This window comes from Mesocricetus auratus, unplaced genomic scaffold (assembly GCF_017639785.1).
Source record: "Mesocricetus auratus isolate SY011 unplaced genomic scaffold, BCM_Maur_2.0 Super-Scaffold_4256, whole genome shotgun sequence".
In the NCBI taxonomy this organism is placed as follows: Eukaryota; Metazoa; Chordata; class Mammalia; order Rodentia; family Cricetidae; genus Mesocricetus; species Mesocricetus auratus.
In genome coordinates this window covers 21365567-21391190 of record NW_024429182.1, presented here as the reverse complement: position 1 = coordinate 21391190, position 25624 = coordinate 21365567, and the positions used below count along the sequence as shown (strand labels likewise).

At 39.2% G+C, this 25624-nt stretch overlaps 1 protein-coding gene across 1 annotated transcript in view; it reads left to right on the top strand.

Annotated features, from left to right (window-relative positions):
• LOC101832611 (cytochrome P450 2C29-like) overlaps window positions 1-23507 on the top strand; it is a 41919-nt gene extending 18412 nt beyond the window's left edge. The window contains exons 6-9 of the mRNA XM_040744894.1: window positions 1405-1546; window positions 5946-6133; window positions 8417-8558; window positions 23069-23507. Of these exons, the coding sequence (XP_040600828.1) occupies window positions 1405-1546; window positions 5946-6133; window positions 8417-8558; window positions 23069-23250 (654 nt within the window). The 3' untranslated portion in view covers window positions 23251-23507. The remainder of the gene's footprint in view (window positions 1-1404; window positions 1547-5945; window positions 6134-8416; window positions 8559-23068) is intronic.
• The last annotated feature ends 2117 nt before the right edge of the window (window positions 23508-25624 follow it).

The window sequence follows — 25624 nt, the reverse complement described above, 5'->3', positions numbered from 1 at the left end:
TCTCAGTTTGGGCACATGGGAGAGGGCCTAGGCCCTGGCCTGGATGATATGACAGACTTTGGGGAATCATCCATGGAGGGCCTTACCCTCCCTAGGGTGTGGAGGGGGGATTGGTAGGGGTTGCTGGGGGTAGGGGAGAGGGATCTGTGAAGCAGGCTTGTTTCTAATTTAAATAAAAAAGAAAGAAAAATATATAGCATTGTGTATACAGAATAAATATAATTTCTTTGTATGTTTTGCTAAAAAAGATATGCTTGTCAGTTCTTTCAAAGGATCTGATAGTGATTTGTACAGAGATTGTAGTTAATCCATCATTATTATAGGGTATGTTCCATTTTCAAAAATAGAGGAAATTTTTATATGTATTGTCTGTCACCAATTTTGTGTGCACTGTGATGGTATTTAATGTGTCCACAAATACTATTAACTACCAACTCTCTAGTTTCAAAATCCTCCCGCACTTTACTATACAAACCACAGCCACTAAACCATCACTCTCATTTCCTCCACTTCTATTAGTAACTGTCAGTGTGATTTTGTCTATATAGATGTTTCTTTGTCTTTCTGACAGAGTAAGCTAACATCTAAACCAGCCCATAGTATTTGAGGCTTTTCCATCTTTCTTCTTGCACTTATAAAATCTTGAATGTTCCTTTCAGTTCAGTTTCTGTTTTCTCTTTCTGTTAAACTTCACTTACAAGCATGAGAACCACAATGCACTTATTCTTTTCTCATGTGTCTTTGCAGTATTTCTACATCTGACTCTTTTGAGCTGCTTATCTATGAACATCTGCGCATGCATTGCTTTATGGCATGTTTCACTTTCTGAATTTTCTGATTAAACAGTAATTTCATATTTACTCTTGTGAGAACAGCTTAAATTTTCAACAGACAATATACAATTCCATGGCTACAGGATCCCTTATTTTCCATTCTTAAGTTTTTATTTCATGTGTAAGGCAGTTTGCCCACATGAGAATCTGTGCACATCTGGACTTCAAAGCTCTTTGGGTCTTAATCTGTGTATCAACATCACGTTGTTTTCATGCTGTAATCTGCAGCAATCTTTCACATTTGGGAGGTTCAAATATTTCTCCACAGTTCCACTTAAATCTTGGGATTTGTTTTCTTATTTGAACATTAGTACAAATAGAAATGATTCACTAGAATACTTTGAGGAGTATTATTGCTGTCTTACCACTATTGCATCTTCCAAGTGCTTGCACACGAGGTGATTTTTGACTATGTATGTTACAGGCTCTGAAATATCACATTGGTTTCCACAAGTAGTGTACAGTTCAGGTTCTGTGTTATCAGCAATATAAAATTTTGTAGTTTTGCAGATTTGTTGTAATTGCTTGTGCTAGTAAAAATTATCAGATAATTGTGCCACACCATTCTTAGGAAAACTGCAAACAGGAGCTGAAATATACCCTTCAAAATCTTCTAGTAGTTTTGAGTGATCTGTTTGGTGCTGGGACAGAGACAACGAGCACGACGCTGAGATATGCTCTCCTGCTCCTGCTGAAGCACCCACACGTCGCAGGTAAGGACACAGGTGGTGACCCACAATGGTCCTATTTATTTATTCATTCATTCATTCATTGGTTTTTCAAGACAGGGTTTTTCTGCGGCTTTGGAGGTTGTCCTGGAACTCCCTCTGTAGACCAGGCTGGCCTTGAACTCACAGAGATCCACTTGCCTCTGCCTCTGAGGGCTGGGATTAAAGGTGTGTTCCACCAATGGCCCTCACATACAGAGGTCCTTTAAGGTGATGGTTCCCAGTGTCCTGTGTGTGTGTGTGTGTGTGTGTGTGTGTGTTTTATTGTTTAAAATGTTTTCTATTTATTCTTTTTTTCATTATTTTTATTATATTTTTTAGAAAAGAGCTTGCTTCACATGTCAATCCCAGCTCCTTCTCCCTCCCCTCCTCCCACAGCCCCCCCCACCATCCCTCCCTATCCCACTCCCTTCCACATAGAGGATATACAGAGTCTGTCATTTCCTTCAGGGCAGGATCCAGGCACTCCCCCATGAGTCCACGCTAAGAAAGCATCCCTCTTTGTGTTATGGACACATGGAGTCCATTTGTATACCAGGGATAAATACTGATCTACTGCACAGGGCCCCATAGGTTGCCTTTTCACTGACTCTCACATTCAGGGGGTCTGGATCAGTCCAGTGCTGGCCTCCCAGCCATCAGTCTGGGGTCCAAGAGCTCCCCCTTGTTCAGGTCAGCTGTTTCTGCTGGTTTAGCCAGTCCATTCTTTGCCCATTTGCTCATCACTCCTCTCTCTGTGTCACTGGGTTCCAGGGGTTCAGTTCAGTGTTTAGCTGTGGGTGTTTGCCTCTGCTTCCATCAGTCACTGGATGAAGGTTCTAGGATGGCTTATAAGGTAGGTGTCAAGTTCATTATCAGGGATGGGCATTTAAGGTAGTCTCTCCACTATTGCTTAGTTTGCCAATTGGTATCATCCTTGTAGATCACTAGAGGTCTCACTGGTGCTAGATATCTCTTCAAACCTATAATGACTCCATCTATTATTGTATTTCTCATCCTATTCTCCCCCATTCTTCCCTCAACTCAACCTTCTTGCTCCCCTATGACCTACTCTCTCTTCCTCTTCTCCCCCTCTCTTTTTCCCAGCTCCCATCCCCCAAACTGTTCAGGAGATCTTGCCTCATTCCTCTTCTCTGGGATATCATGCATATCTCTCTTAGATTCTCTCCTGTTTCCCAGACTCTCTATCAGTGGAATTGCAGGCTGGCACTCCCCTGATCCATGTCTAAAATCCATATATGAGTGAGTACACACCATGTTTGTCTCAGGATGGTTTCTTCTAGTGCCATCCATTTGACTGCAAATTTCAAGACTCCATTGGTTTTTTTTCTGCTGAATGGTAGTCCATTGTGTGTGTTGTTATTCAACACCTAACTATTTAGTTTTCTGCTTCACACCTTGTATGGAGGAGGATGACTGAGAGAAATGAAAAGGACATATCTTCAGGAAAAAACATGAAACCCCGTTCTTTGTCTAAGCTTCTTTGGATGTCATCTGTGGAAAGCACCACTGGCACATTTTAGCCTGTTGTTTCTTTTCCAGTATTCATCAACATCTAGTTTTTCACACAGGCAAATCCTTGAAGTTGCCTTGCCTTTCTTCTTTCTAATAAGTAATCCTGTGAGAGTGGAGTTGGGGGGAGCTGTGAGGAGTAGAGGGAGGAAAACTCTAATTAGGATTTATTAAGTGAGGAAAATCTATTTTCAATGAAAGAAAACATTCATAAAAGAAAATTTGCTTTATAAAGTGCCTTAAGTATTTTAAGTCAATATTTGGAGGGTTAATCAGTTCATTGTTGGCAAAATATATGAAAATTAATTATCCTTGTAATACTTCTCTATTAGTAGCTTTAATATTTAATAAATATGTTACTCTAAAAGAAAAGTAACCCTAGTATTTTCCATGTTTTCCTGAGAGATTTTGTCCTGGAAATCATTCTAAATTGTATGGTTCATTTAAAGTGTATTTTCATTGATGCAGTAGTTATATATAGAATTTTATACATTTTCATAAAATTTATGTTGAACATTTTTAAATATACCCAAAATATTTTATTTTATTTTACAAATAGCATTAATTTAGAAAATTATTTTTAAATTGAACCAGTTGGACACCATATATGAAACACATCTTATGCCCTGTGTCCAATGCACACTAAAATGAAAATAACAAAAATAACATAATTATGAAAGAGAATCAGTGTATTTAGAGTAGGAAAATAGACAACAGTAAACAACCAAGAAAGATTCATCAAATTACAAAAACAAAATAGTAATGAAGAGTGAGGAAAAAGGGGGCCTAGAAAAGATTGGTATAACATATATGTCTAAAGATTTGCTTTGAAATAAGAAAAATGAACTGTGTCCCTACATTCTACCTAAGGGTCCCTGTTTAGATCTAGGGAGTCTAAGTGTGAACCAGATAGAAACCAAAGGTTGGTATAGCTGTAGCGCCCACATCCTGCAGGTTGCAGTTTCCAATAAAGAAAACACTTAATTATTCTCAAAAATAAGCTGAGTACAAGAAGCCACATTCAGTGGGTGGCAGGCAAATGATAACATAGGAGGACGAAAAGGAAACTGGCAATGCTGAGTCCCTGGATGGTCTCGGGGTTTTTCTCCATCATATTTGTGAAGATCAACAACTGGATCTACCTCCAGACAAGGATGACGTGTAAAGATCTCTGGATTTTACCATCTTCATGGGCAATTCTTTGCAAATATCCACCAGAAAGAATTAAAAAAAATCATCAGTGCAAGGCAAAGCGTCATGAAATATCAAAACACCAGGTCTAACAGAAGGAGAAACTCTTCAGGGAGATCCCTGATTCACACTGAGACAGAACCATAATTCTCAAGAGAAGCTTGTGGTGTCTTAAACATTGATCAAATGCAGGAGTAGACATACCATAAATCTTATACCCTACTTTTGCTTTCTTCATGAAATGCTGGGGGGTATTTTCCATCCTCTTGCCTAAAGCAACATCGCAGGAAGTGATGGACTTAAGAAATCTACACATCCCATGAGAGATAGTGAGTTTCAAATTGGGATGTGGGAACCAGATTTAGAAAGCCCCCAATTCTGTATTTACCCTATGAATGTTACAGGCATGAACAGCAAATGAGGGACAAAAGAGTAACTGAGCTTTTTATTCCTGGAGTAGAAGCATCACATTAAGAATTATAAATAATGCTAACTCACAAAGGATAAATTACAAGCTAAAAAGACAGGACATGCATCAGTCACAAAGTATATCAATAATGAAAACTACTCTAATTTTTGTAATACAGAATATATATGTAAATACAATTATTCTAACAGTAAATACTGGTTTAACTAAGTATTATAACTCAAGATCAATAGTAGGTAAATGACAGGTTCATGTGTGTATAGTTGTTTGTATGTGTACTTATGTGTGTAAGTATATATTTCATTATCTATTTATAGTTATACATTTATATACAGGATGTAGTTATAACTTATATTTCCATTTCTGATAACAAAACTCAATAGATATTGTATATTTTTGAGTTATTAGGAGCAATTATTTAAAATATGAGTATATTTCACAAGTAGTTGTTGGTGTTGAACCTGACCACTATTAGATAATAGAAACATAGCTGGATTACCATTTAAAATTGCACACATATTTAATAATTATTTATGATGTCTTTTATTAATCATAATAATATCTGGTTAGTTGTACTGTTTTTGGTTGAAATGTTTAATTAGTTTACATATCATTTGATAGTATGGCTGTAAATAATTAGCACATGATAATGAATCATAGAATCCATTCCTTATGAGAGATAAAAATTTGTATAATAAAAATTAAGTTTATCTAAGTTTATTCCTGAGCAAGAAATGTACATTTATAATTCTGCATAGACACATTCTCCATGTCCTGTGTAGTATTACGTTATTGTGACAAGCACCACTTTTTCCTAAATCCATGTAAAAATGCCTGTTGTGGTGGTGTATACATGTAATCTTGGCACTAGAGTGATGGAGACTGTGGAACTGAGGGACCCTGGTACCCTGTGAGGAGACAAAGAGAATGACTCCTGAAGAACATTATCTGACATTTTCATCCCGCCTCCACATGCAATGTGTTCCTGCACACACGCATCTGCGTACTTGTCCACATACACACATGTGAACATGCTTGTACATACTTTTACATACAAAATAGCAGCTATCTAGTATGAGAGTGGTGGGAATTCATATCTTAACATTCTATATATCTAAATGTACTCACCAGGGTTCTTTCAACATTTAAACTCTTAATGCTGAACACCTTGGCTGTGCACTGTGTGGCCCTGACTTATTGTGACAAATGTGAAATTTTTCTCCTATTCCATCATTTCTCATTGTTTATAACCAGCTAAAGTCCAGGAAGAGATTTACCACGTAGTTGGCAGAGACCGAAGCCCCTGCATGCAGGACAGGAGACACATGCCCTACACAAATGCCACGATTCATGAGGTCCAGAGGTTCATTGATATTGTCCCTAACAGCATACCCCACGCAGTGACCTGTGATGTTAAATTCAGGAACTATCTCATCCCCAAGGTAAGTGTGTGTTTCTTCTTTGCTGCACCCAACCCCACCCCCAAACCCCAAAACCCCACACCCTGTGAGATATGATTTGTCATTCTTATTGTTGAGGTCTGTGAATAATATAACAACACTTAATTTAGATCCTTAACAGTAAATGGTAAATAAAATGAATAGTGAGACAGGAATGACCTATGTCCCAGATTCCCTTGCTGTGATCACAATCATGCTTGAGGCAAGTACTGCAGATGCTTACAACTCATAATCCCATATCTCTTGGTTGGTGGCTCATGATGTGACTGCTCACTTTGGATCTTGAGAACTAGAATAGTATTCCTTCCCTTGCTGGAACTGCCAGGCACAAAATAATCTTGACTTTATGGTTGACTCTACTCTCTTAGAAATCTGGTGAAAAATTTCTTTACCAGATGGGACCTCTAATTTCAGTACAGATAAGGGACTAAGCTAAGCGTCAGTAATCTTTGCACTTGGCTTGGTAGACAAATACTTCAGAGGTTCTAATTCATGAAGATTTTGCCACCACTTCTGAACTCTGCCTTGTTGTAAGAAGCAGCCACGGGCAATGTGTATACAAATGAGGACTGCCATTTTCAAAATTATTGAGACTGGCATTTTATTTTCAAATACTCTCAAATGCCCTCCCTGCTCTGACCCTAATTCATGGCAGGCCAGAGAGTTGGCCCTGGGGTCACCTGAATGAGAGAGCTAGCGCTACATCACACTAGCTGCAGCACACAGGAAAATAAGCCCTGCAACACACCTGGACAGTACACTGAGGCTGAACCTGTTATCAGGGCACATGTGAGCCAGCCCTGAGGTCAAGAGAAAAGGAGAGCTGACTCCACCATCATATTGTCCCTGCAACTTGCCTGGGCAAAACAGTAGAACTGGCCCAGGTGATTTGGGTGTGAAGTTCCCAAATCTGAGGGGCTGAGAGTAAACCTGGCCCTGCTCCTTGCTGTAGGCAGCACTGGGTGAACTAGCCTAGGCAGTGCTGGAGAGCTTGTCAAGCTGAGGTAACAATAATGAGGGAAAGATGGTGAGCTGACCAACCCAGCTACCACCAGGCTCAGAACCAGGGATATGAGTTGGCCCACCCCAACATCCATCAAACCTATGAACTGTTGGAACATGTAAAGGGGACGAACGTACAGATTCAAAATACCAGAATCTCCATGACAGAGGACAAAAACAAGATATCCAAGAGTAACCCCAATGTATAATCAGTGGTGTAGCAGAAACCAGAGTTCTCAGACCAGACCAGGGACTCATGGCAATGAACACTTGCAGATAAGATGAATAAAGTGGGCTAAAGAGCAAAATGTGTGACTCATTGGGCTACACTAAAGCTTCCACAACAAGATTCTTCTTTTGTTTTGTTTTTTATTTTAAATTTTGTTTTGATTTGGGGGGAGGTTGAAAGGGCAGAGGACAGATGTGAGGGGACAGAGTAAAAAGGTGGATCAGATAGCATGATATGAAATTCACAAAAATCAATAAAAATTAAAAAGAGAAATTTGGGGATGATTTGGGGGTCAGTATGTGTAGTAATTGAAGAAATCATGGAAGCAGCAGCACAAACTATTTACACACATGCCCAGAACCAATTTTATTTAGCTGTTACAGGTAGAACATGACCATCGTGACATACTTAATATCTCTCCTCCTCCCTGGCCCATTTAATCAGTACCCCTCATGATGCAATAGTCTCACTTTTGCTTTTGTTGTGTGTGTGTGCATGTGAGTGTATGTGTGTATGTTATATACATAGATTCTATATATGAGAGTAGACCCCCTTTACATGGCATGTAATATCTACATCTATTGTGAATCGAATGTAAATGAGAGAAAATCATCATATTAGACTCTTTAGACCTTGTTTGTATGCTTTCATGAGTCATTTCCAGTTTCACTGACATACAATACTGCACTTTATTTGCAATCTTTGTTCATATGACCTGTGAAAACCATGTGAGGAACTAGAGCAACAGGTTGTGAGACATGCATGTCCAAACCTGAAGGAAAAGGAGAACAGACTAAGAAGCATTAGCACCAAATTGAAGTACTAACTTCAAATATCTTTAAAGATGTGTTAGCTACATCACTGTGAATGGGTCTCAGGCTCCTCCCTGATCCTTGCATGCTGTGTGTTGAAATGTTCCTGCTCTTCTTTTTCACTTAACCCTGTCTATGGATTGGAAGGTGAAGTAGGCTATTTCCCTGATTTATGTAGGTTCATGATTTTCTTGTACCTTTCTCTCTGTTTGTTGTTTGTAGGGAACAACGGTGATAGCATCACTGTCATCAGTATTGCATGACAGCAAGGAATTTCCTAACCCAGAGATGTTTGACCCTGGTCATTTCCTAGATGGGAATGGAAACTTTAAGAAAAGTGACTACTTCATGCCTTTCTCAGCAGGTAATAGAAATTCATTTCCATGGCTCCAGTGATATGAAAATTTGTGTGAACTTACACAGTGACTCATATGGGTATAATTTTTGAATTATCAGGATCATAACTTCTTTGATGGTAAGACGGCTATGTTAAGATCAAATTTTGAACTCTGAGGTGAATGGTTATATGGAGATATCCCACTTACAGCATATTGTCTAGTTATGGGTCTCTGTTTTTTCTCTCTGATGATAGAGGAAGCTTTTCTGATGATTGCTGAATAATGCACTGATCTATGAGCATAGTAGAATATCATCAGGAGTCATTTTATCACTACTTTTTTATTTTTAAAGACCAATAGTATTTGGTTTTACCATAGGTCTCTGGGCTATCTTGTTCCTGGTTCTTGGTCACCCAAATAGTGTCAGATACAGGTTCCATCTTGTGGCATGGATCGTAAGTCAAATCAGATATTGGTTAGTTACTCCCATAAGATTTATGTCACCATTGCCCTAGCGTATTTTTCAGGAGGACAGCATTGTAGCTCAAAAGTTATGTGGTTAAGTTGGTGTATACATTTCTTCCTTACTAGCCTGTAGAATATATTCTTCTACCAAAGACAATAGAACAGAGAGATGAAGGTTACATATAGGTATCAACTTGTCTGTGTTCAATGAGCTGTGTGGGTATTATCTTCATCAGTGGGGTCTTGCTGTTAGTTTGTGTAGCGCAACCATTGCCTTGGCAACAGCCTGGGTTGTTTAGAAATTTTCATCAGACTCATTTGACCAACAACTCAATTGAATTAGTAAGTTTCCACTGACTAGATTTCTTTATTATCCCTCAAATGCTCCTCAATTCTAGCAATCCTTGAATCCCATCTAATCCTTCTTTTTGAGTCCGCCTGTTTCCAGTGCACCCTAAAAATCTAATTTTTCCCTCGTAGGAAGATCAATGTGTACCCCACTAGTATTTTTCTCTGTACTTAATCTCTCTAGGTGTATGGATTGTATCTTTACTTAATGAATGATATATACTTAGAGCCTATAGAGTCCTTATTTATCTTCCTGGGTCTGGGTTATCACACTCAGAATTATTTTTTCTAGTTCCATCCATTTGTTTGAAAATTTCTTGATGTCATTTTGTTATTAATATCTGAGCAATACTCCACTGTATAAATGTAGCACATTTTCCAGGCTGGAGAGATGGCTCAGCCTTTAAAGGCTAGACTCACAACCAAAAATATAAATGCAGCACATTTTCCTTATAAGTTCTCTTGTCAAGGGATATTTAGGGGTTTTTTTTCATTTTTGGCTATTGTCAGTAGAGCAGCAATGAACATACTTGAATAAGTATCTTTGTGGTGAGGTGTAGGGCCTTTTGGGTATATGCTCAGGAGTGGTGCCTTAGGATTACTAATGCTGTGACTAAACATCATATCCAAAAGGAAGTTGCGGATAAAAGGGGGTTTGGAGGCTTATATTTCTGCATTATAGGCCATGGAGAGGTATTATTTACTCCTCTATTTCTGCATTATAGGCCATGGAGAGGTTTACTCCTCTATATTGTTCAGCTTATACTTCCGCATTATAGGCCATGGAGGGGTATTATTTACTCCTCTACGTTGCTCAGCTTATATTTCTGCATTATAGGCCATGGAGAGGTATTATTTACTCCTCTACCTTGCTCAGCCTGCTTTAGTGCAGAAGCCAGGGCCTCCACCTCATAGGTAACACGAACCAAACTGGTCTGGGCCCTCTGCTATCGACTACTAATTAAGAATGTCCCACAGGCTTGCCTGTAGCCAGATCTTATGGAAGCATTTTCTTAATCAAGATTCCCTCTTCTCATATGATTTTAGCATATGTCAAGTTGACATAAAACTATTCAGCACAAGTGGTATATATAGCTGGATCTTGAAGGAGATCAACTCTTGTCTTTCTGAGGACCTGCCACACTGGTTTCCATAGTGTTTAGTTGGCTTTTTTTTTTCTCTTACTCTTAGGGGATCTGTCACCTAGCTGGAAAATAATCACAAAGAAACTTAATCTTACTTATAAATGCCTGGCCTTAGCTTGCCTTGTTTCTATACAGTTTTTCCTAATTTAAATTATCCCATTTCTCTTTAATTACATTTTGCCTCTGGGATTCTTACCTTGCTTTATTCTGTGTAGCTTTCTTTCCCTCCTACGCTGTGTCTGGATGTGTGGTTGGCCCTTGGTGCCTTCCTCTCCTCCTTTCTCACTCCTCCCTCTTGCTTCTTCTTCTCCACCCTTGATTTCTCCTACTTAACCTCTCTGCATGCCAGCCCTGAATACCCCTTCTCAAGCCTAGCTATTGGCTGTTCAGTTCTGTATTAAATCAATCAGGTGTTTTAGACAGGCAAAGTAACACAGCTTCACGGAGTTAAACAAATGCAACATAAAAGAATGCAACACATCTTTGCATCATTAAATAAATATTCCATAGCATAAATGAATGTAACACATCTTCAACTAATATTCCACATTTCCCCTTTTCTCTAAAAAAATTAAAGGTTTTCATTTTAACATAGTAAAACTATATACAATAAAAACAGTTATTGTGTAAGAATTATATTTACAATATCCAGTCCATTTGTATTTAGCAAATTATGAGAAAATACTCCATTATCTTATCCTACTGAATCCAAAGTTTCATATCTAATTTACTATCTATAATAAGTAAGAAAAACTATAACACTAACTATTTAGTCTTTAAGTCCACCAAAGACCCCAGAAAGATATAATTTCACCTTAACAAGATAGACATCTGGCTGCCTGGGTAGTCACCCAATATTCCTCTGCATTTTTGGAGGCTCCATATTCAGACTACATGCCTATAATACCTGCCAGACTCTTCGGTGAAGGAGGAATTTTGAAGGACTGTCCTGCCTTATCTTGGCAAAATTTGGCAATTGTTTTCCTGTATTTACTGCATGCCTAGTTTGTACAGCACACTGTCATCAGTCAAGGCAGAAGCAGTTTCTTGACCACATGACTAACCTTGACATGCTGAAAGCAAATTCCATATGGAGTTTCTTTGGTTTTCATCATTCTTTTATGAAGTAAATCCATGCTGCCAGGAGCATATATGTCTTATTGTCATGAAAAACCTTAGGTTATTAAATGTCTTAAATGCCTAATTCTGTATACCTTGAGGAGTTTGAAAAATCACCTATTTGTATCAAATAGACCTGTTTTACATTGAAAGCATACCTAATATGACTACAAGTTTGATTATTATAGATTAACTACTAACCTCAATCATTAATTATACACTGCATTTTTAAATGAGCTGCATGAGCACAATACCCCAATCAAAAGTATGCCATATATGTATATGGCATAATAAAAATTTTTACATTTGTATCAAGATACCAAAATCCATGCCAAAGCAAAATATCTGAGATTAATAGTTGTCTATGTATCCCATATTCCTATATTCCCCTAAATGACAACAAATATTCATAACCCACCAAATAACAAAAAACAATCCACAACCCAACTCTTGGAAGTGTGGGTGTCATTTTTCTCTGGACTGCTTCCTGTTGTCTATGTGAGAAGGCATCTTTACTGGTTCCCAAGAAAACTGAGATAATGGGCAAATCCTGAGAAAACGAGCTGTAACCTTTGTTGATATATAACACCTCTCAAGATTCAGGAGTGTTTCCCTGATCAAACCTGACCCATATTAATGCTGAAGGAATCAACAGCCTATCATTTACCATGGAAACAAAAACAAAACCTCTGCTCCAAAGCAGTGAACTTTTTGAGTTCCATTTTAAAATTAAGGCATTCTTACAACATACTGTCTGATTTATTTTTTTCAGTCTGGTTCCCAATTCCATGTCTGTCAGCAAGTGTTGTTTGTTTATCAACAATCAAAAAATTCTAGGAAGTCTTTAAATTCATTTTTCCCTTATACAGGGATGATTCAGTTAAGAATTGTTCAATTTCCTTGAGTTTGTGAGCTTTCTACAATTAGTGTTATTGTTGAATTCCAACTTTAACCCATGGTGATCCAATAAGATACCAGGAGTTATTCCAAACTTTTTTTGTATCTGTTGAGGTTTGCTTTTTTACTGAGTATGTGATCAATTTTAGAGAAGGTTCCATGTGGTGCTGAGACAGTATATTCTTTTGTATTTGGGTAGAATGTTCTATATATGTTTGTTAAGCACATTTGAGACATAACATCTGTTAGTTCCTTTATTTCTCTGTTAAGTTTCTGTCTGAAAGTCCTGTCCAGTGATGAGAGTGGGGTCTTGAAGTCTCCCACTCTTAGTGTGTGGAGTTTGATGTGTGATTTAAGCTTTAGTAATGATTCTTTTATAAATTTTAATGTCCTTCTATTTGGGGCATAGATGTCCAGAATTGATATTTCATCTTGATGGATTTTTCCTGTGATGAATATGAAATTACTTTCTTCATCTTTAGCTTGAAGTCTTTTTGTTAGATATTAGGATAGCTACACCAGCTTGTTTCTTCAGTTCATGTCTGTTTTTGAAGTTGAGGTGTTTCTTGTATGCAGCAGAAGAGAAGGATGGGTCCTTTTTCATATCGATTCTCTTAATTTGTGTCTTTTTATAGTTGAAGTGAGACAATTGATATTAAGAAATATTAATGACCAATGATTGTTAATTCCTGTGGTGGTATTATGTGTGTGTTTCCCTTCTCTGTGTTTTGCTGGTGTGGGATAATCTATTACCTATAATTTTATGATTGTAACTAACTTCCTTGGGTTGGAGGTTTTCTTCTACTACTTTCTGTAGCACTGGATTTGTGGATAGATATTGTTTAAATATGGTTTTGTCATGGAATATCTTGCTTTCTCTGTCTATAATGATTGAAAAGTTTTCTGGATGTAGTAGTCTGGGCTGGTATCTGTGGTCTCTTACTGTCTGTAGAACATCTATCTAGGACCTTTTCACTTTTGGAGCTTCCATTGAGAAGTCAGATGTAATTCTGATAGGTCTGCCTTTATATGTTATGTAGCCTTTTTCCTTTGTAGACCTTAATATTCTTTCTTTATTCTGTGTGTCAAAAGTTTTGATTACTTTGTGAAGAGGGCACTTTTTGTCCATTTGGTGTTCTGTAAGCTTCTTAACGTTTCATAGGCATGTCCTTCTTTAGGTTAGGAAAGTTTTCTTCTATGATTTTGTTGAATATGTTTTTTGTACCGCTGACCTGGACTTCACCTTCTTCTATCCCTATTATTCTTATGTTTGGTTTTTCAGGTCTTCCAGATTTCCTGAATGTTTTGTGCTAAGAATTTGTTGGGTTTAACATTTATTTTCACTAATGAATATATGTCCCCTTTCGTATCTTCAATACCTGTTGTATTCCGTTGGTTATGCTTGCCTCTGTAGTTTCTGATCATTTACCCAGATTTTGCATTTCCAGTATTCCCTCAGTTTGTGTTTTTTATTGCTTCTATTTCAGTTTTCAAGTCTTAGACTGTTTCCTTCACCTGTCTGATTATTTTTTCTTGACTTGCTTTAAGGAATTTGTTCATTTCTTCCAATTTTTTGTTAGTCTTTTCCTCCAGTTTTTTAAGGAAATCTTTAATTTCCTCTTTAAGGGCCACTATCAACTTCATAAAGTTATTATAAGGTTGTTTTCTTCTGCTTAATCTGCATTGGGATGTTCAGGTCTCGCTGTTGTATAACCACTAGCTTCTGGTGGTGTTGCATTGCTCTTTACGTTGTTGAATGTATTCTTACACTCTTGTCTACTCATCCCTTCATCTGATTGGTGCAGGTGTGGCCTGTGGCTCTGATGATTGCTCCTCCAGGTGAAGGCAGGGTCTTGGCTCTGGTGGTTTCTGATGTGGTGAGGGATTGCTGGGATGGGGCGTGGGATGAGACACTGGTGGTTAGGCCCTAAAGAGTAGGGCCTTTCTTCTATCAGCCCAGATACTTACCTCCTCCACATGCAGGCAGGCCCTCAACTCTGGTAGTCACTTGTAACATGTATAATATAAACTCAGAGACAGATTTTGGGGTACAAGCTGAAGATCAGGAAAGCGAAACAGTCAAGCCACCAGAGAGCTGTTAATTCTACCAAGGCTGGGGAGATCCTGTCCTCAACATGGCTGGAGACTGATTGCCTCAACAAGGCTGGAGACTAATTGACTCAAGACAAAATGCCAGCTCTGAGACCCTGCTCCTGTCTTATATACCTCTCTAGTGCTGGTATTAAAGGCTTGCACCACCACTGCCCAGCTTTTATGACTAACTAGTGTGACTGCTGGGATTAAAGGTGTGTATTACCACTGTCTGGCCTCTATGGTTGTAGCTAGCTTTGCATTCTCATCTCCAGGCACAGTCACTGATATGGTGGTGTGTGGTTTGCAGTATGGAGAGGTTGCTACCAGATCTCTAGGGCTTCAGTGGGTGGGGGAAAGGTCTCAGGATGAGCCACTAGGTGCCAGGGCCTAGAAAGCAGGGCCTTCCTGCCTGGAACCCAAGTACTCACCTGCAGGGAAACAATCCTCCACCAGAATTTAGCTTCAAGTGTAGCTTAACTTCCTGACATGTCAGGATACCTTTCTCCTTCACAGATGTAGGTGTAGCCTGTCTTCCTGACAAGTCAGGATACAGTTCCCTCCCGAGTGATAGGTACCCATGGTATCTCCCTTCACAATTGTAGGTATAGCTGAATGCCCAACAAGTCAAGATACCTTTCCCTCTGGAGCTGTAACACCTGCAAAGTCTACTTGATCATGGGGGATGGTCTTTTTATGTGGTCTTGGAGTCTGTTTGCAAGTATTTTATTGTTTTTGTTCATAAGGGAAATTGAGCTATAATTTTCTTTGTTGAGTATTTATGTGGTTTTGGTATCTGGGTAACTGTGGCCTCATAAAATGAATTGAGCAATGTTTCTTCTGTTTCTGCTTTGTGAAATACATTGTGAAGTATTGGTGTTAACTCTTCTCTAAAAGTCTAATAGAATTCTGCACTAAGTCATCAGGTCCTGAACTTTTTTAGTTGGGAGACTTAATGACTGCTTGTGTTTCACTAGGTGGTGTGTGTGTGTGTGTGTGTGTGTGTGTGTGTGTGTGTTTAAACTGCTTATCTGTTCTTAATTTAACTTTGGCAAGTGGTACACATCAAAAAAATTTCCATTTCTTTTAGTTTTTTCCAGTTTGATGGACTACAGGTTTTTATATTATATCCTTGTAATTCTCTGGATTTCCTCAGTATCTTTCTTTATGCCCGCCTTTTCATTTCTAAATTTGTCAATTTGGATATTCTTTCTTTGTCTTTTAGTTTATTTGGACAAGAATTTGTCAATCTTATTGGCTTTCTCAAAGAATTATTTATTTGTTTCTTGAAATTTTTGTATTTTTCTTTCTGTTTTGTGGATTTCAACCCTGATTTTTTTTGCCATCTATTCCTTTTGGATTGAATTCTTTTTGTGTCATAGAACTTTGAGGTATGCTGTTAGCTTCCTAGTATGAGATCACTCTGATTTATTTATGTAAACACTTAATGCTATGAACCTGACCCTTAGAAGCCCTCTCATCCTGTCCCTTAAGTTTGGGTCTGATGTGAATTCATTTTTGCTGAATTCTAGAAAGTCTTAAAATTCTTTCTTTATTTTGGTCTTGATTCATTTTGCATTCAATAGAGAGTTGTTTAGTAATTTGTAACTTTTCTGTTGCTTCTGTTGTTGTTGATATCTAGCTTTAATCTGTGTTGGTGTGATAGGATGCAGGGAATGATTTTCTGGAAGTTCTCTGTCAGGAGTTTTTTAGATTTAAAGTTTTCTTTCACTGATGTATCCAGTTTTTCTATTGTCACTTCAATACCTGACATTCCTTCTTCCATTTCTTATATTCTCTTGGTGAAGCTTTCCTCTATAGTTCCTATTTGAATTCCTAAAATTTTAACTTCCAGAACTTCCTCAGGTCAAATTTTCTTTTTTTTATGTGAAACATTTTATTCTTTATCTCACAAGATCTAAGCCTGTACAGATACTGAAGTTCTCTTTCTTAGTTGTGTCTTTGTGTGGCTTGGGAATCAAGGTTATTCAAGCCTCATAAAAAGAGATTGGCAAGGACCCTTCTGTTTCTATTGAGTGGAAAACTTTGATGAGAATTGGTGTAAACTGTTCTTTGAATTTCTGGTAGAATTCTGCACTGAAGCCATCTGGCCCTGGGCTTTTTTTTTTTTTTTTTTTTTTTTTTTTTGGTTAAGAGACTTCTGATGTCTGCTTCTATTTCCTTAAGGGTTATAACTCTATTTAAATTGCTTATCTGTTATTGACTTAATTTTGGCAAGTGATAGCTATCCAGAAAATAGTCCATTTCCTTTAAGTTTCTGAATTTTGTGGAGTACATGTTTTCAAAGTATGACCTGATGATTCTTTGGATTTCCTCAGTGTCAGTTGTTATGTCCCCCTTTTCATTTCTGATTTTGTTAATTTGCATGTTCACACTTTGCCCTCTGATAAGTTTGGATAAAGGTTTGTCTATCTTGTTGATTTTCTCAAAGAAGCAACTCTTCGTTAAATTGATTCTTTGTATTGTTTTCCTAGTTTCTACTTTATTGATTTCAGTCCTCAGTTTGATTATTTCCTGGCATCTACTCCTCCTAGATGAGTTTGCTTCTTTCTGTGCTAGGGCTTTCAGTTGTGCTGTTAATTCTCTAGTCTGACTATTCTCCAGTTTCTTCATGTGGGCATTTACTGCTATGAACTTTCCTCTTAGCACTGCTTTCAAAGTGTCCCATAGGTTTGGTTATGTTGTGGCTTCATTCTCATTGAACTCTAGGAAGTCTTTAATTTCTTTTTTTATTTCTTCTTTGACCCAGGAATGGTGAAATTGTGCATTATTCAATTTCCATGAGTTTATAGGCTTTCTGCAATTTGTGTTGCTGTTGAATTCTAACTTTAATGCATGGTGATCTAATCATGTACATGGAGCTAGTTCAATTTTTTGTACCTGTTGAGTTTGCTTTGTTGCCAAGTATGTGATTGATTTTTGAAAAGGTTCCATGTGGTGCTGAGAAGAAGGTATATTCTTTTGTGTTTGGATGGAATGTGCTGTAGATGGCTGTTAAACCCAATTGTGTCATGACTTCTATAGTTTCCTTGCTTCTTTCTTAAGTTTCTGTCTGGAGGTCCTGTCTAGTGGTGAGAGTGGAGTGTTGAAATCTCCCACTATAAGTGTGTGAGGTTTTATGTATAATTTGAGTTTTATTAATGTTTCTTTTACGAACGTGGATGCCTTTGTATTTGGAGCATAGATGTTCAAAATTGATACTTCATCTTGGTGGATTTCTCCTGTGATAAGTATGAAAGGACCTCCTTCATCTCTTTGATTGATTTATTTTAAAGTCTAATTTGTTAGATATTAGGATTGCTACCCCAGCTTGTTTCTTGGGTCCATTTGATTGGAAAATCTTTTCCCAGCTCTTAACTCTGAGGTAATATCTGTCTTTGAAGATGAGGGGTGTTTCTTGTATGTGTATGCAGCAGAAGGATGGATTGTTTTCATATCCATTCTGTTAACCTGTGTCTTTTCATAGGCAAATTAAGACCATTAATACTGAGGGAGATTAAGGGCCATTGGGTGTTAATTCTTGTTTGTTTTTTATTTGTTGGTGGTGGTGTTATTGTTTGTGGATTTACCCTGTTGTTTATTGTTGCTTTTGGTAAGGTTGAATTCCCTATTGCCTATGTTTTTGTGAGCATAGTTACCTGCCTTAGGTTGAAGTTTTCCTTCCAGTACTTTCTGTAGGGCTGGATCAGTGGATATGCATTGTTTAAATCTGGTCTTGCCATAGAATATCTTGTTTTCTCCACCCATAGTGATTGAAATCTTTGCTGGGTATAGTAGTCTGGGATGGCATTCATGGTCTCTTAGTATTGGTAGAATAGCTATCCAGGACCTTCTGGCTTTCAGAATTTCCATGGAGAAGTCAGGTGTGATTGTGATAGGTTAACTTGAACTTTTCCTTTTGCTGTTCTTAATATTCTTTCTTTATTCTATATGTTTGGGGGTTTTATTATTATGTGGTGAGGGAACTTTTTTGTGGTCCACTCTATTTGGTGTTCTATAGGCTTCTTGTACTTTCATTTCCATGTCTTCCTTTAGGCTGGGAATTTTTTCTTCTATTTTATTGAATAAGTTTTCTGTACCTTTGAGCTGTGTACCTTCTTCACCTTCTTCTATCCCTATGATTCTTAGGTTTGCTCTTTTCACAGTGTCCCGTATTTCCTGGATATTTTGTGTTAGGGATTTATTGGATTTAAGATTTTCTTTTGTCGATGAATCTATTTCTCCTAGTGAATCTTCAACACCTAAGATTCTCTCTTCTAACTCCTGCATTCTGTTGGTTATGCTTATATCTGTAGTTCTTGATCACTTACCCAGCTTTTCTATTTTTAGAATTCCCTCAAACTGTTTTTTATCACTTTTTATTTTAATTTTAAATAGCTTGTTTTACATGTCAATCCCAGTTCCCTCTCCCTCCCCTCTTCCCACACTCCCCTTCCCCCCCCTCCCTCCCACCCTATTGCCAAATCCTTCCACATAGAGGATATCTAGAGTCTGTCATTTTACTCTTGGTAGGGTCAAGGCACTCCCCTAAGAGTCCAGGCTGAGAGAGCATCTCTCTTTGTGCTATAGGCACATGAAGACAGTTTGTATACCAGGGATAGACACTGATCCACAGCTCAGGGCCCCATAGGTTGCCCAGGCCTTCTCACTGACACTCACATTTGGGGGGGTCCAGATCAGTCCCATGCTGGCCTCCCCACTGTCGGTCTGGGGTCCAAGAGCACTCCCCTGTTCAGATCAGCTGTCTCTGCTGGTTTTGCCAGCCCATTCTTTGCCAATTTGCTCATCACTCCTCTCTCTCTGTCACTGGGTTCCTTGGGTTCAGTTCAGTGATTAGTTGTGTGTTTGCCTCTGCTTCCATCAGTCACAGGATGAAGGTTCCTGGATGGTTATAGACATCAAGTTCATTATCAGGAATGGGCATTCGAGGTGGTCCCTCCACTATTGCTTAGCTTGCCAATTGATGTTATACCTTTAGATCACTCGAGGTCACTCTGGTGCCTGATCTGTCTTCGATCCTATGATTCCCTCTTCCCCCTATTCTACCCCCACCCCCTCAACTTCCTGTTCCCCCATGACCAACTCCCTTCCTCTTTACCCCCTCTATTCTTCCCAGGTCCCACTCCCCCCCACCCATCGCCGTGTTCCCCATCCATTCAGAGGATCTTGTCTCCATCCTCTTCTCTTGGGTACTATGCATATATGCATATCTTTTAGGTTCTTTCCTGTTTCCCAGACTCTCTATCTGTGGAAGTGCAGACTGGCACTATCCTGATCCATATCTAAAATCCATATATGAGTGAGTACATACCATGTTTGTCTTTTTGCAACTGGGTTACCTCACTCAGGATGGTTTCTTCCAGTGCTATCCATTTCCCTGCGAATTTCAAGATTCCATTGTTTTTTTTCTGCTGAGTAATACTCCATTGTGTAAATGTACCACATTTTCTCTACCCACTCTTCAGTTGAGGGACATCTAGGTTGCTTCCAGGTTCTGGCTATTACAAACAATGCTGCTATGAACATAGTGGAGCAGATGCCCTTGTTGTATGAACCTGCCTCATTTGGATAAATGCCTAAGAGTGGAATTGCTGGGTCTAGTGGTAGATTAATTCCCATTTTCCTGAGGAATCTCCATACTGATTTCCAAAGAGGCTGTATGAGTCGGCATTCCCACCAGCAGTGGAGGAGTGTTCCTCTCTCTCCACATCCTCTCCAGCATAAATTGTCTTCCGTGTTTTTGATTCTAGCCATTCTGACAGGAGTAAGATGGTATCTCAGAGTTGTTTTGATTTGCATTTCCCTGATGGCTAAGGATGTTGAGCACTTTCTTAAGTGTCTCTGGGCCATTTTAGCCTCCTCTACTGAGAATTCCCTATTTAGCTCTGTACCCACCTTTCAAGTGGATCCTTTGGTGTTTTGGAGACTTGTTTCTTGAGATCTTTGTAAATTTTGGAGATTAGCCCTCTGTCAGATGTAGGGTTAGTGAATATCTTTTCCCATTCTGTGGCCTGCCTTTTTGTCTTTTTGACTGTGTCCTTTGCCTTACAGAAGCTTTTTAGTTTCAGAAGGTCCCATTTGTTAATTGTCGATCTCAGTGCCTGTGCCACTGGTGTTATGTTTAGGAAGTGATCTCCTGTACCAACTCGTTGAAGAGTATCTCCCACTTTCTCTTCTAAAAGTTTCAGTGTGGCTGGATGTATGTTGAGATCTTTGAGTCCATTTTGGTCTCCTGTACCAACTCGTTGAAGAGTATCTCCCACTTTCTCTTCTAAAAGTTTCAGTGTGGCTGGATGTATGTTGAGATCTTTGATCCATTTGGACTTAAGTTTTGTACAAGGCGATAAACATGGATCTATCTGCAGTCTTCTGCATACCAGTACCCAGTTATGCCAGCACCATTTGTTGAAAATGCTTTCTTTTTTCCACTGTACAGTTTTAGCTTCTTTGTCAAAAATCAGGTGTTCATAGGTGTGTGGGTTAAAATTAGGGCTTTCGATTCGGTTCCATTGGTCTACCTGCCTATTTTTGTGCCAATACCAAGCTGTTTTCAGGACTATAGCTCTATAATAGAGCTTGAAGTCAGGTATGGTGATGCCTCCTGAAGTTCCTTTACTGTATAGGGATGTTTTGGCTATCCTGGGCCTTTTGTTTTTTTTATTGTTTCTATTTCAACTTTCAAACCTTACACTGTTTGAACTGTTTCTTGCAATTTTTGGTTTGTCTCTTCCTCCATTTCTTGAACTTTGTTTGTTTTTTCTTCCATTTCTTTAAAGGATTTTCTCTATCATCTTCATGAAGTTGTTTTTAAGTTCATTCTCTCCTGCTTCATCTGTGTTGCGATGTTCAGATCTTGCTGGTGTACAGCACCTAGATTCTGGTGACATGTTATTGGTTTTTCTGTCATTTAATTTGTTCTTATATTGTCATCTTCCCACCCCTTCTTTCAGTGGGTACTAGTGGGGTCTCTTCCTTTCCTGGTGGGTACCGGTCCAAGGTTCTCTTCTAGTGGGTGCAAGCAGGTCCAGTACACTGACCGGTCTCAAGGTGGGTACAGACAAGTCTGAGGCACTCCCTCTCCCTGTGGGTGGGAGCTCTGCCCTCTGCAGTCTGCCCTCTTCTCTCTGCCCTGAGTGGGGAAAAGAGTAGACCTGCTCTCTCAGCAGACTCATGGTTGCTCAGCCTCAGTAGAGCTGACTGCAGTCTGCAGGCCTGGAGATCCCAGGGAGAGAGAGTAGAAGGAGGTAGTAACTGAGAGGGGGGCCTGGAGCTCACCTCAGCCCTCTGCCCTGAGTGGGGGCTGGAGTAGACCTGCTCTCTTAACAGGCTCCTGGACGAGTTGAGCTGGCTGCAGTCGGCGGGCCTGGAGATCCCAGAGAGTCTATTGTTTGATTTTCAAACATGTATCCAATGTCTTTTGATGAAAACTGCCCCCACTATCCCCTCCCATTCTTTGCTTCACTCCCAGCACCATTCTTTCCCCCTTATTCATTTACTTAATTTTTAACCTACTGAGAGCACTCTTTGCTTCTAGTGACATTCTCACAAGCACTGGTAACACACCCAAAGTCACATCCATGATGAAAACTTATTCTCTGTCTCTGAGTAACTATAAACAGCTAATTGCTACTCAGTTGTGGGGAAGACAGTGTGAGCACATTCCGAGTTCTTGATGGAATTTTAAGCGGAGGCCTTTTTTTCCATTGTAAAGAATGGCTGGAGAAATGGTTAGCCAGTTAGGATAACTTGCTGCCATTGCAACAAACATGAGGTCAATGCCCAGCACCATCTTGAGCAGTTCACAGTCATACCTCTAATTCCAGGAGATCAGGAGCAATCTTCTGGGCACTCTGGAAAACTAACTTTGACATGCCAATTCTCCCATACATATACAAAATATACACATAATTACTTATTTAAAAAGTAATGAACTGCTGAAGCCAAATGTTTTTCTCTTAGTTCAGAATGTAAGAAAGTATTTCATCACCATGAGATCATGGAATCCTTGTAGATCTGGCAGCACACCACAAGGTGATCACAGGGTTCCCTGCTGCTCCAACAATCAAGATACTTGTCATGAATATTGAATCTTCACAAATGTAGTATGTGTGCTGAATATGTTGACATGGATGATCACACACTAAGTATTTTGATAACAAACTCATAATCCCCATCCTTCAGCCTCACAGATGTTCCGATGACAGATGTGAGTAATCAAGCTGATAAGGATTTTTGCTTGATTCATTTCTTAAGATCTTATGTTACTTAAATGTTACCCACTATTGTGTTTTTTCTTAACTATGTATCCTCTCACTCATCCATACATTTAACTACCCATCTGGTAACTCAGCAGTTACTCTTAGCTCTGTTGTTTGGGTTACAAACAAAAGGCATCTCACACTCACTTACATACAAGCCATGGTTACCTTCTTTGTCTCTTTTCCCCACAGGAAAACGGATTTGTGCAGGAGAGGGCCTGGCTCAAATGGAGCTTTTTCTGTTCCTGACTACCATTTTACAGAAGTTCAAGCTAAAATCTCTGGTTCCCCCAAAGGACATCAATATTACCCCAGTGGCCAGGGGTTTAGTTACAGTGCCTCCCCCTTTCCAACTCTGCTTCATTCCTGTCTGAAGTTCAGATGCCTGGCTCATGTTGCATTCTTTCCGAAATCACCCCACAGCCTACATTCACCACTCCCTTTTGGATACTATTTCCTTCCCCCTGCCCATGGCTTGTGTTTTCTCATTGCCTGGAGACGTCAATTGGCAAGTGCAAATATATGTGTGCACACACATCAGTATCAGTGCACATGCATATATTCATATAAGCTATGTGATCTTTGAACAGATGAAAATGGTATAAAATATGGTTCTTGTTAAGTCTCAAAATGGCTGAGGTGCCTATTTAATGTATCACAGCAAATCTGCCTGCCAGGGTCTCCCAGCATCCCTCAGTCCCTACCTGTTACAGGGTACAGATATCATACCCATTGCCAACTTGAACTCTCTAAACCAGGAGCTGGTCTCCAAAGGGTTCTTCCATATATAATTCAGCCACTTTAATTACCTACCCCTTTTGTAACTTTGCCATCTTAACTGCTGCACCTCAATCTCTGTCTTCTCTTCCCTCCCCTTCCCCTCTCCTGACATGGCCCTGCTCCCTAAGACACTTGTACCTCTCCAGCTGTTTTATCCTCTACTGGCTCTAACCACTTATATCTCCCCTTCTACTAGGTAAGTGACATTAGAGAGATCTTTGTGTATCTGCTGTTACTGATAAAGTCTCACAAGTATGACAGAAAGCTTCCTCTTAACCTACAGGCTCCCATCATGTGGAAAGGAGAAAGATCACAATCTCCTCTGTGATTTGGCACATTTCTCTTTGGCAAGTCTCTCAGTCTGCTTGGGGATACTCTGGATTTTAATTTTTGTTACCATGACACTTACCATTCTGTTTCCTCATGGCTCCACTCAGCTTCTCCCTGGAACTTCCTCGCCTCCCCTTGCAGGTGTCTAGCAGCTTCCACAGCTTCTTTACATTCTCCTGGGTCTGAAACCTTATCCTCAGAGAATCTGCTGTATCACTCGCTCTTTCACACACTCACTTCCTCACACTTCTCTCATGCTTCTTCTTCAGAACACGCACAAACACACACACACACACACACACACACACTTCATATTCCACAGCAGCTCTCACATAGCTCTACACAACCATCCTTCTCCACACCACCAATGTCCCTGCTCCTTCACAGCCAAACTCTGGACAATTATGTTACATTTTCAGGGCCCAACCCATTCTCATAACACACAATAAATCAGGTAGTTCTCTTAGGCTCAGAATGTCACATTGGCCCGTGCACATAGCTGCAAGCTGGTGAGGGTTCCCAGATAGAAAATGACTTTGGAATTCAAGACTTAACAGTAACGATTAATTAGCTGGACCTTGAGTGGTATGGAGCAGATGCAGACGAAAGTTGCTTCAAACTCTGACCCTGAATCAGTAAAACAACACCTGGGAAAATGATCTCATGTATTTGTCTCTAGGGGCAACCAGATATTTGTCTCCATGGGCAACCAGCTTGCTTTGAATCTATTCTGAAGTCTAAAGTTAGGTGTCTGTGTAAAAGGCTGTCGTTGTAACTGAGAATGTTATAACCATCTTCCTGATCATCCTATGGTCATTTCCCTGACCATCCACAGATATATGTATGCCCAATAGATGGAATATTTATACAAGATAAATACACAAGCTGTAAGAATACACCCAAAGCTGTTCTTAGGGAAAAAATGAGGTGGCTTATGATAGAAAGTACAGAGACAAGCAGTTATCTATAGTCAATAACCCCATGACCTTACCAGGTGGAGCTTCCCCATCAGGAAACATCTTCTGGTGGGTCAACTTGCTAAATACTAGTTGTCACTACATTCCTATGGCCCCCTACACTACAGATCATAGAGAAGGACTGGAGGCCATACCACTTGAGTCTCACCTCTTGCCCTGCACAAAACATCATTGCATTCAATTATATTCATCAATATTTACAGACTCTGCCTCATAGGTCAATATACACTATAATCAGTGGCAATAAATAAACATGGATCTAGTCAATAATGTTTCCATGGTAATTATTACATAGGAGTTTTGAAAAGTTTGCTTTCGAAATCTCTAAACTTATTGACTCAAACACTTGGAACTCTATCTACTGCGAAGCAATCAATAATTTGCTGACTGACTCACATTGCTCTAAAACTCCATGAATTGACACACTATATTACAGTGACAACAAGTTCAGTATACTTTAAAAGCAGCATGATTTTACACCTGAAAAATGCTTGTTCCTGCTCGGTGTCTCATTTTTCTGTGATGAAACTCTATTCAGATTTTTCCTCTCCTGGAATGCAAGAAGTAAATACCTTGAGAAGGGGGAAGGATTTTCAAAATCATTTTTACCCATTCCTTGAACTTCATACATTGCATTTTGATCATATCCACACCTCCCCTA